This window comes from Salminus brasiliensis, chromosome 4, assembly GCF_030463535.1.
Source record: "Salminus brasiliensis chromosome 4, fSalBra1.hap2, whole genome shotgun sequence".
NCBI classification, from domain to species: domain Eukaryota; kingdom Metazoa; phylum Chordata; class Actinopteri; order Characiformes; family Bryconidae; genus Salminus; species Salminus brasiliensis.
The window spans coordinates 44,919,426-44,936,466 of record NC_132881.1 but is presented as its reverse complement, the minus strand read 5'-3'; the positions used below and the strand labels follow the sequence as shown (position 1 = coordinate 44,936,466).

Sequence of the window (17,041 nt, the reverse complement as noted above, 5' to 3'; positions counted from 1 at the left end):
CGGAGTGGGAATGACGGAGACGCCGTTGTCCCTGTTACAGTCAGTGAAGCACCAGCATGATACTGAAGCTCCATAAAATGTTGCTTTACAGGAAGTATTTTTCATATTTTTCATACAGGCTCTTCCACGCTCTTCTGTTAAGTTTATTGATTTCTGACCGTGGTAAAGATGCTCCCACACCAGCAGACTGATATTTCTTAGGCACCTATACAGCAGATATATTGTGATGGGTTACTGATCTGCATCTTGCATTGTGAGAACATCCAAAAAAAATTTAAATAAACCAACAACTAGAATTCAGACAGGCAGAGGCTTCTATTAACATCAGCATGTGTGCGTTATGATTGATAAACACGATCTTAAATGGGAAAAAAAAGAGAAGTGTTTACACAAAATTATAACCTACATATCCTCCCTCCATTATTCCCACAGTAATAAAGTCAGTCACCCACTTCAGATCAGCTTAAAAAGGATATCCCACACATTCTGCATTTTTTAAAAGTGTTAAAAGTTCTGGTGGGAACAACCAGGATCTCAGTTATCCAGATAACTTGAGACCAAAGATGAGACTCCTCCAACAGGAATTCATACTGAGGCCTGATTTCAGGCTTAAGGAATACTTCTCTCTAATTGACCCTAGATGTAGTCGGTCAGCCCGGATACGTCTGCTGAGCAAATTCTGTGAGGCTAACGTATCTAACAAACACTAGAAGACAGCAGTCACCCAACTCCTTTCCCCTAATATCTGCCCACAGACCTTCTGCTCTCAAACTGCAGTCCAGGTCTTAATTAAGGTGGTGCAGACTGATCCATGTGGTGTAGACCACAGTATAAACGTCAACAAACAGTAGATATAATGGCAGAAACGGCCCAAAGAGACAGGTTCTCTACATAAGGTTCTCTACATAAACCCAGAGATCCTACTTTGTAAAATGCTGCTCCGGATGTGTTCAGATAAACAGTGCAGCCTATAGACACACACACACACACACACACACACACACACACACACACACACACACACACACACACACACACACACACACACACACACACACACGTATGACCCTGGTCAGTTAACTGGCTAAAACGAAGACCGAACTTGATTTGAGACTAAAGGAATAGTTTGGCTAAATTTGACCCTGACTGCACTGACCCCAGATGTAGCCGAACAGCCAAGACATGCTTGCTGTCCACATTCTGCTCCTGTAAGCTAAGAACTGGAGCTACGAAGCCAATGTAGCTACCAAACAGCAGATATCACTAGTCACCCAGATCTTTTCTGGAAATGCACGCCCACAAGTTTCTCACAGGTCTTCGTTAGGGGGGCACACACTTGTCTGTGTGGTTTAGGGCATAAAATGCATACTTAAGAACTATAAAAATGAACAAAATAGTAGGTATAAAAAGTAGAAATGGCGATATTTCTACACTGTGCTCAATGAGACGTTATGTGGATACACAGAGAAATCCTCCTGCACTTACATAAACAGAGTAGACTATATCGCTTATTATAGCTATAGCTTATTTCAGATGGAGCTGACCATGATTTGATAACTGGCTGAAAGATGGGGCTTGATAAAAAAAAAAAAATAATAAAATAATAATAATAGTAATAATAGTCATTTTGACTAGCCAAGAAATTCCTTTTATGCAAATTTGGCTCCATTAATTAAAAACTGGAGCTACAAAGCTAATGCACCCAACAACCACTAGAAGTCGCTAGTCACCCAGATCTTCTCTAAACATCTGCCCAAACAAACTTCCCTCAGGTCTTCATTAGAATGGTGCAAACTTATCAGGACTTTTTAGTTCAACCCTGCAGCCTACACACCGATCTGCCATAACATTAATACCACCTCCCTGATTCTACATTCATTGTATATTTTATCAGCTCCCCTGATCATGTAGTTCTAGACTTACAGCCAGTTACAGTCCATCTGTACTCAGTGCAGCAGCAGCGCAACACACACTACTAACACACTCGCCGCCACCACCATGTCAGTCAGTGTCACTGCAGTGCTGAGAATGCTGACCCAACACCCAAAATAATAGCTGCTCTGTGGTGGTCAGTCCTGTGGGGCCCTTACCATTGAAGAACATACCGGGTGAAAGGAGGCCGATATATAAAGGAGTCTGCAGAGAAACAGACTGGACTCAGTGCTCCTGTATGGTCAGTGGAGCTGATAGGCTGGACAATGAGGTGTTATGGCTGATCAGCGTAAAGCCCCCATTAAAACATAAAAATTCTTTAAAAATATTAAAACAAGCTGCAAAGTCCTGGAATACCCCTTTAAGCTGGTAGTATACAAAGTACCGTGGATAAACATGACAGGCAGACGTACAAGATACATGCTCGGAGGCTGTGATCGGAAAAGCTCCATGCATTTTAAACATGTTGTGCACTTCAGGTCAGTCTTAAATTTCACGAAGAACAACTCCTCCGTTCAACGCAAGTCAGTTCCTCTCTCAAAATCACCACTGCAAGCTGCTATTGCTAACAGCACCTTGGCACTGGTTCAGGACGTGTGTGATTAGCAAAGATGATTATTTACTGTTTTGACATAAAATCATTAAAAAATGACATTAAAAGTGAATGAGTATTTCTTTAGAGAAGGGAATGGCTGTCGACTCTCGCTGCTTACCAGTCACATTGAACATTCATACAGCTGTCTAGAAGGATCTTTCTAGCTTACGACTGCAACATGCTTTGTCTTGCTTGCTTTGGTCAGGTCTCTCCTCAGAAACTAAAACGGCATGAGAAATCGACAGACTAGCCTAAATGGTGAGCCCTAGCTACCAAAGCCTCACCCAAAACATGTGAGCAGGCCATAAGATGCTGGGGTTAAGATTAATTACTCACTCGCATCAGTAGATTTAACAGCAGACAGCACCCATTCAGTTCAATGTGTGCTACCTGCCTAAGCTTTGGTAGGCAGTGAAAGTCCAGTTAAGTGATTGCAGCATAATCTGTGCGTAACTGTTGACTGGGGTCACCGGACAGCACGCTCGGAGTGATGTCATCCACATCTCCGTCCCACGGTGCGGAGCACAGTTCAGCTGGGGCGGAGTGAGAGTGGGGAGTCACGGTGCGCCCCAGGCCCTGGTAGCGTCCAGTTGGAGACGGGGGCGTGGATGAGGCCTCCTGGGCAGGATCCGAAAGCAGCCCAGTATGTTCGTCGTTCTCCGCCTCCCCGCTGAAATAGTTCTTCCTCGAACGGCCCATAACCGTTCTCCCTGTAGGAGAGTGATAAGACATCAAAATCAGGAGGAAACTTTATTTTCTGTTGTTAGATGCACAATTCAATCATTTATTTTAATATTAATAAGTTCCCTGGACAAATCTAATTAGTGGCCATGAGTTTTTAAGGTGGTTGTAACTTCAGGCTCCAGCAGATGGCGCTGCATGGGGACCAATCGGGCTATAATTACCTGCAGGCTGTGTGACTGGACTCAGAGATTGAGAAGAGGTGGTACACTGCAGTGAGGGTCTCGTTGGATGTGTGGAAAATGGGTCGCAAAGCAGACACAGTTAATGACTGGCTAAAGGTAGTGACTGCATTTGGACATAGTCAAAGACCACAGTGTGAAGGTAGCAGCTGAATCTGCCATCAGCCCTGTCCATCAGCTTTGTCTTTTGGCCTCAATTCTGAGGAGAATTTCCTCCAGACTGGGATTTTTGCCACTGCTGGTAGACCCGTATGACCGTAAGCTTCCATACACCTGCAGATTCAGCTGCCTCCTTTACAATATGGAGGACCCCACCCATATGCAATCACACCTTTTAGCCAATCATTAACTGTATCTGCTTTGTGACCCCTTTTTTCACATATCCCAGACTGTCCCACCTCTTCTTAATCTATGAAACCCGTCACTCTCACATCACGCAGGCAAGTTACCACATTAAACATCCAAGATGGCAATTTTTGTGTCCTGTGAGATTTTCTTTTTTTTATTTATCTATCTAATAATTCCAACATTGTGTCGATGACGTACCACTGCGCAAGTTTTAAATAATTACTAATGCCACTACAATGTTTGCAAACCCTTTATAAAATGATTTATTTATTTTTATAATTATAAAATAAATATTATTTTTGCATAACCTTTACCTGAATGTGATCAGATCATAACCTAATCCATAAAACTAGGTGAAAAGAACCTTATTAAACAAACTAATGCAAAAACAGTTTACTTTTTTATTAGCAATCTTAATTAAACTCTCCTATATTAATTTTTTTGTTGGAAAATTAAAGATAACCTCTTGGCCTGCCATCATTGATGGAAATATGAATTTTGGGCTGCAGCAGCAAATTCTATGTCTATGACCTAAAGCTTAACCTGAGGTTGAAAATGCAGTGAGGTAACAACTGAATGCTTACAGCAGGAGAAATTCAATATATTGGAAGGGCAAAGTCAAAGTCTAATCTTTAATCTGGTAGAAAAGCTGTGGCTGGACCTAAAAAGAGTTCATGAGCAGTTCACACAAGAAAGTCCACCAACATCACTGCGTTGACGTGGTTTTGGGCCAAAATTCCTTCAACCCATTTTAAATGTATTTATTTATTTTTATTCTAGTTTAAGGACGTGTGTAAATATTAGTAAATATACTAATACTCAGCTAAATATACAATAAGGCACACTGACCAATAATACCACAGAGTATTGGGCATTAATACTATACGTGTATGGCACAACCAGTACTACCATCACCAATAAATCCAAACGATTACAGGAGGTGTAAATGGATTGTGTTTGGGTCAGTGGACAGCGGGCAGTGTGAGAACAGTTACAGCTAAAGAACTGCCGCTAAAATAACCAGCAGAGGATTCCTTACTGAGATCATAAGAGAACTCATTACAGTCACAGTTTTAGGAACCTCCTTGTGGACTGCTTACTCACCAACATTGCGCACTTGCTCAGAGATGTCGGCCCGGATGTCCGATATGTCCCACATGGCCAGAAAGGAGTCGAAGCAGGAGCCCTCCTCTGCTTCTTGGATGTAAGGCTTGTAGGTGAAGCTGAAGTGGTGAGCAATGGCTGCTAGGAACATCTCCACACAGATGATAAAATCCTGCAACAGCAGAGGAAGAGTAGCACGTCTAAAGTTGCAGACTAGTCAACTTTCTCTCCAACTGAATACTTCCCACTAGTTAGGGGCCCTTGAAGCAGTATAGTGGGTTTAGGCGAACCATGGTATGGTATTGTTATTATACCTTCATACAAAAACCTTGTGTGATATATATATATATATATATATATATATATATATATATATATATATACACACACACACACACACACACATATATATATATATATGTGTGTGTGTGTGTGTGTATATATATGGCGGTGGCTGCCATCGCATGAATCAGAGGAGACCTTTTAAGCCTCCTAGTGTTGGGAGCATTGCTAGAGCTAGGGGAAGTTACACCAAAAAATTAAAATAATAAATAAATAAATACAATGTGCGTTTTCCCCAAAAAATTAACCATTTATACAGAAAAATATCTTGCGGTCTAGTTCAGTTAGAAGGTCTAATAAGAAACAAAGCGCACCTGCAGTCCAGTGGCCACAGCCTCCACATTGTCCCAGTCCCAGATGTGTGAGTCCGATATCACCCCAACTTTCACCAACAGTGCGATGACCACAGCCTGCCTTTATGTGGAAAAAGCAGGTAATAAACAAAACTTGTGTGTTTTAAGCTTTGACAACAGTATTAACAAATACACACCGGTCAGCCATAACATTAGCACCACCTGCCTAATATTGAGTAGGCCGCAACAACGGAGCATTGGAGGCATGGACTGCACAAGACCTCTGAAGGTGTTCTGTGGTATCTCGCACCAAGACTAATGTCGGCAGCAGATCCTTTAAGTCCTGTAAGTTGTGAGGTGGGCAGGGCCTCAGTGAGCATCAGTGAGACCCTGTTGCCTTTTCACCGGCGGCCCTTAGTTGGAGCACTTTTGGTAGGTAATGACCACTGCATATCGGGAACACCCCACAAGGCCTGCCTGATGTTTTGGAGATGTTCTGACCCAGTTGTCTAGCCGCCACAGTTTGGTTCTTGTCAAAGTTGATAAAAATCTTAAGCTCGCCCATTTCTCCTGCTTTTAACACATCACCTTCAAGAACTGACCGTTTACTTGCTGCCCAATAGATCCCCCTGTTGACAGAGGTCACTGTAGATGAAGATAATCAACGTTTTGTTTGTTTGTTTTTTTACTTCACTGGTCAGTGGTATTAATGTTATGGCTGATTGGTGCACAGTGGCAATAACCACAAGTTAACCAACCAAGGCATGATGGAGAACTGACATGCAATCACTCTGATGCCATTCAGAGATTTGACTGATATTTGAGGTGTCTCTAAATGAACTCTAGTGTCCAGCGTATGCTGCTGGGCGCCAGTGTGCATAAGCACTAGTGAGCAATGACACACAGTGGACAGGACGCACACATGTCCGGAGCGGTGGGAAGCCATCAGATCACCGGTCATCTACTAAACTGACTACTAAAATACCTGAAATTTCCTTTTACTGTGTATCTTACTGTAATCTTACAGAAATAAGTGTTCTATTTCTCTGGAATCCAGGTGGTTTAAGTCCCAATTTCAATGTTTCAAGTTTGTGGATCTATGATTTCTACCTTGGCCCACAATTCCTACATCTGTGCAGCCGTACATCTTTGTGGCCAGACGTTAAGGGAATATTTTAATGTGTTAATGGGTTTTAGAAAGTATTAAAAATCATACTGGCTTACCAGAAAGACACGAAAACGACAAGTTTGACACAGAGGAACTTGCCGACCGGCTTGATGGGACTCAACTCTTCTCTCAAAGCTTTGTAGAACAGCACCAGGCAGTACATTGCAAACTAGGGGAGGGGGGGGGGGGGTAAGTACACTGTGAAATACTGATAAGACGGACATGCTAAAAATAAAGACAAATCAATCAAGCAGTAAATATAGCGCAGTATCAGGCCAGTCTTTTATCTTTAGCTTGTAACTGGCCTTAAAAAGTCCCACAGATATTATACAGATGTTGAAGCTTTAGAGACCTTAAAAGATCATGATGGAGATGGTGACATTCAGCGTCAAGATGGAAAGACATCTGGATCTGATACAGGTATAACATGGCATGCAGCAGAGTGGTCCCAACCTCCACCGAATACCTAAGATTCATTTTAGAGCCTCTATATTATGGAACACTGAATTAGTCTCACTTTTTAACAAATTAAAGTTAATTTTTTAAATTAAAAGTAACGTAAACTCCCCCAATTAATGCAGTCCATATCTGCAAAATAAGCTGCAAATACAGCCCAGTTTGAAATCACTGTTTCTCTGATTTAACGAGAACCACCTCATTTACCTACAGCATCTCCATCCATTAGCCTACCACTGTTTAGCCCCGCCTACTCATACTGCAGCTCTCTGGAGAGTTTCAGTCCTTATGGGTATTATTATTTTTTAATAAGTGCAGCCAATCAGAATAGAGCACATTTATCTTATATACATGTTAAAGGTTTTTGGAGCATAAAGACTTGTAAATATAGGTAGGTGGGCTTCAAGAAAAATACAAGAAGAAAAAAAATATGCATACATAAATTATGAATAATTAATTACATGATATTAATAATTCATTTTTAATTATGTCTTAGTTAGGGGCTTTAACACTTTACTCACAGCACTAAAAGCCTTCCTGTCATGTTATACAAAGTCTATATTACGTATAGATTATATTTTTATATTTTTATTATATTAACTTTTACCTTTTTTTTTTAATTATTTAACAACTACGATACACTATTCTAAAGGGCTGCAGTTAAACATTCATTCTGTAAAACATTCATTTTCCATTAATGTGAAACAAAAAAATAATGAGGGTTAATAAAAGGAGATCTACGTACAAGCTGAGAGAGATTGTTCACAATCACCAAGTAGGTCCAGGCATTTTTGGAACTGAAGTTTCCTTCGTCATACACCTCACAAAGCTGACAAATTCTGATTGGCACAAAAACACACATGGAAAAACACATCGAACATGGGTATATGTACATATCTGAGGGTAAAGCCTTAACCCCTAAACTTCAAGAGTATTATTCCGTTATTATTTTTAACACTCCTCAATACCTACTGGTCAGTAGCTGCTAAGAAACTAATCTGTGAGTTATGCAGCTAGGGAGTAGCTAGCGAGGAGCTTAGTAGGGAGTGTGGGTCCATATAGTTTAAGGGCTTAACCTACAGTATATTTAATGTATGTTCATATTAAGCTATATAAACTGTGAGAGGATGAGCAGCCAAGGTGTCAACCAAGTATCAACCAAGGTGATAATTGAGGTACTCACAATGCGATGACTGTGGTGACGGGTCTCACTACAGTATACTGTAAAACACCCAGCTTACATCTCAACAGCAGCACCCTGCAAACAGAACAGGAGAGGAAAAGCCATAGTATCATTCAGACATTATCCTACAAAGTCTGACTGACATATACACACACACACACATATATATATATATATATATATATATATATATATATATATATATATATTATATGCATGTATGTGTATGTGTGTGTGTGTATAACATATTATATACACACACACACACACACACACACACACACACATATATACATATATAAAACTTGTATCTCCAGAACATCAACTTGACAGGAGCACCAAATCAATAGGAGTCATTTTGGAGCATTTCTATTGGTCGGTTAATCATGAAATATTGGCACAATGTAATAATTTAACAAAATAATGTGTTGTTGGATGGACTGACTTAGTGCTAGAATATGTTTAGCAGGCAGCTTTGACCAATGTTTGACCAATCACCACCCAACCAAATGTGGAAAGGATGAGGAAGAGCTTCTTCCCACAGGCCATTTGGGCTCCCCACCAGGACAGCAGGATTACCTCACTTACCACACACTACTTACAGGGCTTTTCACTGAACATTAAACACATATACTATCCTATAACATCATGTAGCACTTCCACTTTTGCATCATTGATTAAAGTTTGTTTATTTGAGCTCACATTAGGAAGCAGAATGAGAGCCGTTCAGTAACGACTAAAAAACACATGCAGTTATTAATCAGTATTATTTTTACAGTTATGAATAAACCAGCCGAGTGATTCATGACTGTGACCGGCCTAGCTGCAAACTGAGAAGTCAGTAGTTGAGTAGAAAGTGTGGTTAAGTGATTTCTAAAGAAATGCAATGCAATCCAACCGCTTAGAGCTCTGGTATCAAACAGACAAGTGCTAAAGAGACGCACAGGGGTCCCTTTCAAAAGCTCTGCCACTTTAAATCAGACATTGAACAACCATGTCAATCAGGGCTGTGGTTGCCCGACTGCAGCCCATTTAAAACAGGGCTGCTTTTTCAATATTTCAACATGGCCTAAACCTTACAGCAGGCTTCCTCACTGTCTACAAGCAACCGAGAAACAAACAACCCGTCTCATTGGGTTTCTGAACTCCTCACTGCTGTAAGGGTAGAACAAGCAGACAATGGGAACACAAGCAAACTTTCCCAGAGCCTCGTTTTAATGTAACGATAATTAGGCAGTGGGGGGAAATAGCCTGTGAGATGTCCTACTAGTGAGACTGAAGGCAATCTGCAAACTAGATCCAAAAATAAATCCCAGCGAACAAGCCTCCCTCCGTCTGCAGCACACACAGCCCGGCAAGGTACGACCTGCATACTGTGAGCAAATGTGAGTGGGACAGTTCAGGCCACAGTTCTCGCAGTCTAATATAATAAGTGGGCCCTTTTTTTTTATGTACTTCATTGGCAAGCTAAGAATTGTGTGCTGTTATCACATCTTCAGCACATTTCGAGTGTGCTGGTGGACGTGGGGCTGACTGTAGGACAAATGACAGCTTTATCAAACTGATAACAGACAAACGGGCCAGTGACTGAGTGACTAGCACCAACCCAAAGCTCTACATACAGCCTCCGTCAGAGCTACAACACAAGAACATGCCCTAATTAAGAACTTCATGAACAGCTTCAGTGTTTGTTTTGACCCTGCAGGTTCTCACCGTGCTCCAACTGACATGCTACGCTACATGGACTAAAGTATTGGGACACCTACTCATTCGTTGTTTCTCCTGAAATCAAAGGGTGTTAAAGAGTTAATCCTGCTTTTGTTGGAGTAACTTTCCCTACTGTTTTCTACAAGACTTTGCATTGACTTTGCTGTGAGGATTTGATTGCATACAACAAGTTAGTAAGGCCGTGATGAAAGCATGAAGAAGAGCTTCTTCACGCAGGCCATTCGGGCTCTCTATCAGGACAGCAGGATTACCTCTATATATACTATTATATAACCTACTGCTCTATTATATATTATGTAGCACTTTCACATTCACACTATACTCAACAACGCTCATCTCTACATACATTGCACACTACAGTTAAATAGTGTCAATTTAGTGAGTTATATCCATCCTATTCTATGTTTAATAGAAATATTTGCTTTTAAATGTATATTTTACCTTCATATTATACTTTATATATTAAAAGGATTCTATTAACAGTACTTCTTTACAGAAACTAGACAATGTGTGTGTGCGTATGTGAATGACACAAATACCTTCTCACTAATGTTCTTGACTTCACTAGATGTTGTGAAAAGGAATGAATTCTAGTCATTTCAGGTGTTGCTGAGCTTACCAGGGCATTCCTTCTTTTTAAGACTGTACCAAAACATTAATTTGGCCACCGCTAAACTTTCGGCTCCGTCTGATAGGCTAGTTTCCGGATCAGCCTAAGAAGGACCTCCTATACTGACCTACACATTAGATTGACTGCATATTGAGAGTTCCCATTAACAGCTACCAAACACAAATTCAGCAATTATCAACCCCAGGCCTTTTATCCTCTTAATGTGTTATAAAATAAGGTAACAAGCCACAACTGGCCATGGAACTGCCTTTCAGTCAAGTGTCCAATTACTTCTGAGCGTGTGAAAATGACATGACCATGTAAAATACTGTGAGCCCTTTAACAGTTAATGCAATATTTTCTTTAAACCCTTGAATTAAAGCTGAAAGTCTACACTTCAATCTCACTGCTGCACTTCCAATCTATTCTGGTGGATGTCCAAATTCATATGGACCTGAATTTATTGCTATTCAAACATAACTAATAAGAAGTGTGTTAAATAAAAAAAATATTATTATAATTATTATTATAAATATTTATATCCGGGGAAAAAAGCCAATCCTACATGATCAGTTTTTCAGGTTTTACTATTTATAGGCAATGTGTTTATGGAAATTAACATTTGCATGAAATTACAGCATTTATTTGCCAAAATGACAACTGCTCACATAATGCAAAGAAATGATTATAATAATTATAATGCAAATAAGTTATTATTCAGATTTAAACAACACAGTACTAATATCTGAACTTTGAGAGCATTCAGAAATCACTATGGTGGAAATAACCTTGATGGCCAATCACAGCTCTCATGTCTAGGCCGGCTCTCCACTAGTCTTTCACATTGCTGTTGGGACTTTATGCCATTCATAGTCTGCAAATTCAGCTAACTCAGCTTTGTTTGATGAAGTGCCTGAAATAAAAGGACTGCCGCACACGTAGACATGCAAATTTCAGAAATGTCTTTTAGAGCTGTATATTAAAAAGCATGCAATTATGAGAGATGCCCATGTACACGACCACTCACTCTCCCATGGGCCAGGGTGGGCAGCAACAAAGTGGGGGCAGGTGTTTCTGCTGCTCCTGAACCTCCAGCATCACCACCAGGCTGGGATACTGCTTCCCCAGGTAGTTCAATAGAAAGATCATGAAGTTGTAGATGACGTAGGCCTCATAGCACTCTCTGCAAGTGTCTACGTAGATGGCGATGCCGGGGTACTTCAGTGCAATCCACTACAGAGACAGAGAGGGTCAGGGAACGAGGCAGATTTAAGTGGTCAGTGCAGTTGTAAGGCGTATAAAGCAAGTCATGTAAGTGAAGGATGAGAAGCGCATGACCTTGGTCAAAGATCTCAATTCAGAAGGCCAGACTGAAGACGTTCATTTGAGTCATGTGCCTCAGCAACCTTAGGCCTTCAATTACTGACATGCACTCAGAGCTTACTCTGAGAGTCTCGTAAAGAGCTGGAATGCTAAATATAACTGGGTCAACATTTTGGACAAACATACTCACACTATCCAAGCTGTATATTGGAACCATCCATAAGATCCTGGAACAATAAGAGACGGAAGAAGTTAAACAAGTAATACTGTAATAATATCATAATACTGGGTCAAATTAACCACATTAGCCATAACATTAGGACCACTGACAGTTGAAGTGAAGACCACTGATTATCTATAGTGGTATTGGTTAAGTGGTGGGACCCACATATTAGTCAGCAAGTAAATAGTCAGATCTTGAAGGCACTAAAAGCAGGAATAATGGGCAAGTGATGGCTAGACGACTGGGTCAGAACATCTCCAAAACATCAGGCAGGTCTTATGAGGTGTTCCCGGTATGCAGTGGTCAGTACCTACCAAAATAGCTCCAAGAAAGGACAACTGGTGAACCAGTGCCAGGATCATGGGTGCCTAAGCCTCATTAATGCTCATGAAGGCCCAACCGCTCAACTTACAGGTCTTAAAGGATCTGCTCCTTACATTAGTCTTGTTGCCAGATACCACCAGTCCATGCCTCCAATGGTCAGATCTGTTGTGGCGGCATGAGGGGGAATCTACTCAGTATTTGGCAGGCTAATATTAAGGCTGATCAGTGTACAGCACTGTGCATGTTTTGGGATCCTAATCCCATTAATAAAATAATGAAAACTCCAGATCTCATCAGAACAGATAAAGCAGGTGAACATAAATCCAGTCAAAAAGAGAAACAAGAGCTTCTTATTCTGAAGAAAGAAAGTAGTGAGATCTTGTCGGTGAGCTAGTCTGAAGAACAGAGCTCAGTTCCTCCAGGTTTCTCCTGGACGCCCCCCAGTCCAGCCAGCACAGCGTGGAGGATGTGTTCAACTCCATCATCAGCAGCAGCAGCAGCAGCTCACCTGATTTACCATCATTAAGCCCTGATTTACCACCAAACCAGGTGTTGATATGAGGAGAACTCTAAATAATACTAGACTCCATGAGAGAGGAGAACTTTGGAGATGTTCTAATGATGAACACAGTGGTGGAGAACCACAAATGTTATTAGAATTTACTCTAATATTAGTGTTTTATGTTCAAGTTCCTGGAATTCTGACTGTTTATGCATATTGCTGTAAGGTTTATACATACCTATAATTAAAATTAGTTACATTGGGAAGGAAAGGCTGTGTTTAGTAGCCTAAAACAGCTTGTTTTCAAAATCAGACGAGACATTTACGAGGTCCAGATCACCACAAAATGGGCCGTTTCCGAGCACACTCACTCCCTGTGTTAAAAGTCTGTCATTTTTAATGATCAAACTTAACTAAATGTCTGTATTTTATTGTTAATACTACTAATAATTATAATAACACCAATATTGCCCGTTTGTTATAGGTGAAATCGATGTATCTCAGGGATTAATTTTGCATCTTTCGCTGTTATAATATTCTGTGCCTGTGATCCAGACAGTTATAGTCATAAAATGCAAATAGGAATATTATTCATATTGTATTTACTTATTTATTAATTTTATTGTTTTTTTGTTGCTTTTTTTTTTTTTTTTAGATGTTCTCACCTAATAATCGGCTTCTGTAGCTCAGGTTGGGTGTAATGCACCAGATGCTGAAGAATACCCCACAGCGATATGGGTATCGTCATGAAGACGAAAATACCGGCGATGAACCATGCTTTGTTGTGGGTGCCAACCTGCGAGCAAAAGACACACACAGTCATAAACGCTCACAGATCATCGTCAGAGCTGGAGATAAGGCTTGTTAATGTTTAGCCAAGTCACTTGCTGAAAGCCCAAAGGTAAAAAAAAACAAACAAAAAAAACTGACCTCTGATTTCTGTAGCTCCCATATACACAGCGGTAGAACCACGAGGAGAAGCAGGATGTAGAGAAGCACCACCAGAGGCCGGATCCACCTCCTCCAGTTCCCACATGTGCATGGCATCTTCTCAAGCAAAGGTTACAGAGGACTCACACACTGTCCCAGCACCTATTACCAACGAGAAACCTGGTGACTGTCTTACACTACAGAGGGTTCTTTGAGCAATGCCATAGTAGAACCACTTTTGGTTCCATGAAGAACCATGTTTGTCAAAGAGAAGTGTGAATTTTAAGGAAGCTTTAAAAACAGCTTGTCTAGTTCTCGTAAAGAAGCAGGACTCTCTGGAGCAGTTAAACATGAACGTATTAGTAGGCACTATGCCTACTAACGCCAGGCGTGGGCTAGAGGGGCATAAAGCCCCCCAGCATTGAGCTGTGGAGCAGTGGAAGCACTGTGTTCTCTGGAACGATGGATGATGGTGCTCCATCCAATACTTTTGAGATGAGACAGGACTGTGATCATCCCACATCCTGACCTCACTAATGCTGTTGTCTCTGAATACAACCAAATCCTTACCGCAATGTTCCTGGACAGTAGAGACAGTTACTCCAACAAAAGCATGATCACCTCTTCTTATTATTATTTATTTATTCAATAATATCCTTGATTTCAGGAGAAACACAGAACGAGCAGGTGTCCCAATACTTTTGCCCATATAGTTTGTTTGTAGTAAATGCATAGTATTGATTAATGCTGGACCTCTTCAACGATACCCCTGGAGCAGGGGGTTAGGGCTTTTAGGGCTTTACGCAAGCAACCAATGGCGTAGGCAGCTCAGTGTAGCTGGGTATTGAACCCACAACCATGTGACCAACAACCCAGAGCTCGAACCACTGAACCACCACCACCACCACCGCCGTCGTCGTCGTCGCCGCCGCCACTGCTGCTTTTAAGTAAACTGTGGTTAGAGCCCTACCCGGGGTTACTGATCACATGGTTGTGGGTTCAATACCCAGATACACACAGCTGCCTACACCAGTCCTCCAGGTCCTCTTAGCTGCCACCGGTGGGCCCTCAACCCTCTCTGCTCCAGGGGTGCTGTAGCATGGCCATCCTTGTGCTCGGACCCTGGCTTTCTGAGCTAGGACATGCGAAGGAGAAGAGAATACATGACCATAAAGACCGAAGACTGTCTGAATGTCCAGTAAAATGAAGGAACAGACAGAGGTCCCAGTAACACACGTGGCCAGCAGCCAAATCTCCTGCTGTTTCAGGGTCTCAGCTGAATAATCTGGGTGGGGTAAAGGACACAGCAGCTTACAGTACTACTTACATTCGTGCTGGTCCGGCTGGGTGGGCTCTGAGGAGAGGTGCAGGGGGGCTACAGGAGCAGGAGCCTCATCAGCTGATTCACTGTAAACAAACCCAGCCGCCTCCCAGAGCACTGGAGCCCACACACACCGCCCGCGACTCCATCAGGGGCCGTAGTGACGGCCTTGGTTTCTCGAGGACTCTTAGAGGACAGAACTGGTAATAAAACAATGAAAAATAACCGAGAAAAACAAACTCGCCCAAACAACAAAGCCTCCAGCCCCCAGCCCCCAGCCTGCAGCCTCGCCCTCCTTCTGGGCTTTACTGGCAGACCACAGGCGGCTGCGTGCCGCTGCTGCCCCCTACAGTGCGGAGACGCACAGGCCGCATGTCCACCACTAAGCTGAATACAGTCGAGCCGGGCTGCGTCCAAAAACTTTTGCTCCTCCTCCTCCTCCTTCTCCTCCTTCTCCTCCTCCTCCTCCTTCTTCTCCTCCTCCTCCTCCTCCTCCTCCTCCTCCTCCTTGGGACAGCTGATCCCTCTTAGATATGATGTTGACTATTGATTATTAATTAAGCTGAATACAGTCGAGCCGGGCTGCGTCCAAAAACTTTTGCTCCTCCTCCTCCTCCTCCTCCTCCTTCTCCTCCTCCTCCTCCTCCTTCTCCTCCTCCTCCTCCCCCTTGGGACAGCTGATCCCTCTTAGATATGATGTTGACTATTGATTATTAATTAAGCTGAATACAGTCGAGCCGGGCTGCGTCCAAAAACTTTTGCTCCTCCTCCTCCTCCTCCTTCTCCTTCTCCTCCTCCTACTCCTCCTTCTCCTTCTCCTCCTTCTCCTCCTCCTCCTCCTTCTCCTCCTCCTCCTCCTCCTTCTCCTTCTTCTCCTTCTCCTCCTCCTACTCCTTCTCCTCCTCCTCCTTCTCCTCCTCCTCCTCCTCCTTGGGACAGCTGATCCCTCTTAGATATGATGTTGACTATTGATTATTAATTAAGCTGAATACAGTCGAGCCGGGCTGCGTCCAAAAACTTTTGCTCCTCCTTCTCCTCCTCCTCCTCCTCCTTCTCCTTCTCCTCCTCCTACTCCTCCTTCTCCTTCTTCTCCTTCTCCTCCTCCTCCTCCTTGGGACAGCTGATCCCTCTTAGATATGATGTTGACTATTGATTATTAATTAAACTGAGCCAATCACAACACTCGCTTTCATCCCACCCCTAGTACTGCCCAGCCAATCACAGCTGGGTTAATGGTGAATTGCAAAATTGCAGAGATATATATTATATATATATATATATATATATATATATATATATATATATATATATATATATATATATATAATAGAAATATATTAATATAAAAACATAATATGTGTGAATATATAAAATAGAATAATAATATATAATATAATAGCTTATAATAATAACAATAGATAGCATGCTACTGGTTAGCCCCCCGAGTTGCCCCCCTCTCACTTCACAGTGTGTTTTATTTAATGGAAAACTTTTTTATTGCTTTATTATTTTATTTGGATCCCGATTATCTGCTGATCTTGCTCGAAGTTTAGCTCGATAGCGGATAGCAAGTGCACGATAGCTAGCTTTAGCTGTTGGTATCAGCTTTATATGGCAGCGTATCCAACAATATATGTGAATATGTAAAATATAGTAATAATATATCATATAATAATAATAATAATAATAGTAGTAGTAGTTAGCATGCTACTGGTTAGCCAGCCAAGCTGCCCCCC

General features: G+C 41.8%; 1 protein-coding gene across 1 annotated transcript; it reads right to left on the bottom strand.

The window, feature by feature from the left end:
- Window positions 1-2,529: 2,529 nt before the first annotated feature.
- Window positions 2,530-15,608, bottom strand: tmem184c (transmembrane protein 184C). Its single transcript, XM_072678554.1, has 11 exons — window positions 15,312-15,608; window positions 13,985-14,146; window positions 13,720-13,850; window positions 12,196-12,232; window positions 11,710-11,915; window positions 8,345-8,419; window positions 7,907-8,000; window positions 6,762-6,874; window positions 5,559-5,658; window positions 4,903-5,074; window positions 2,530-3,237 (listed from the first exon to the last, which is right to left on the bottom strand). The coding sequence occupies exons 2-11, from the start codon at window positions 14,099-14,101 to the stop codon at window positions 2,951-2,953; spliced, it is 1,332 nt and encodes a 443-aa protein (XP_072534655.1). The 5' UTR covers window positions 14,102-14,146; window positions 15,312-15,608; the 3' UTR covers window positions 2,530-2,950.
- Window positions 15,609-17,041: the final 1,433 nt, after the last annotated feature.

Excerpts from the sequence above, each read along its gene's own strand:
- tmem184c (XM_072678554.1), bottom strand. The coding sequence starts at position 14,101 with ATGCCATGCACATGTGGGAACTGGAGGAGGTGGATCCGGCCTCTGGTG. Across the intron at positions 8,420-11,709 it reads CCACCCTGGCCCATGGGAGA|GGTGCTGCTGTTGAGATGTA; the intron begins GTGAGTGGTCGT and ends TTCTGTTTGCAG. Across the intron at positions 5,075-5,558 it reads CTGTGGCCACTGGACTGCAG|GATTTTATCATCTGTGTGGA; the intron begins GTGCGCTTTGTT and ends CTGCTGTTGCAG.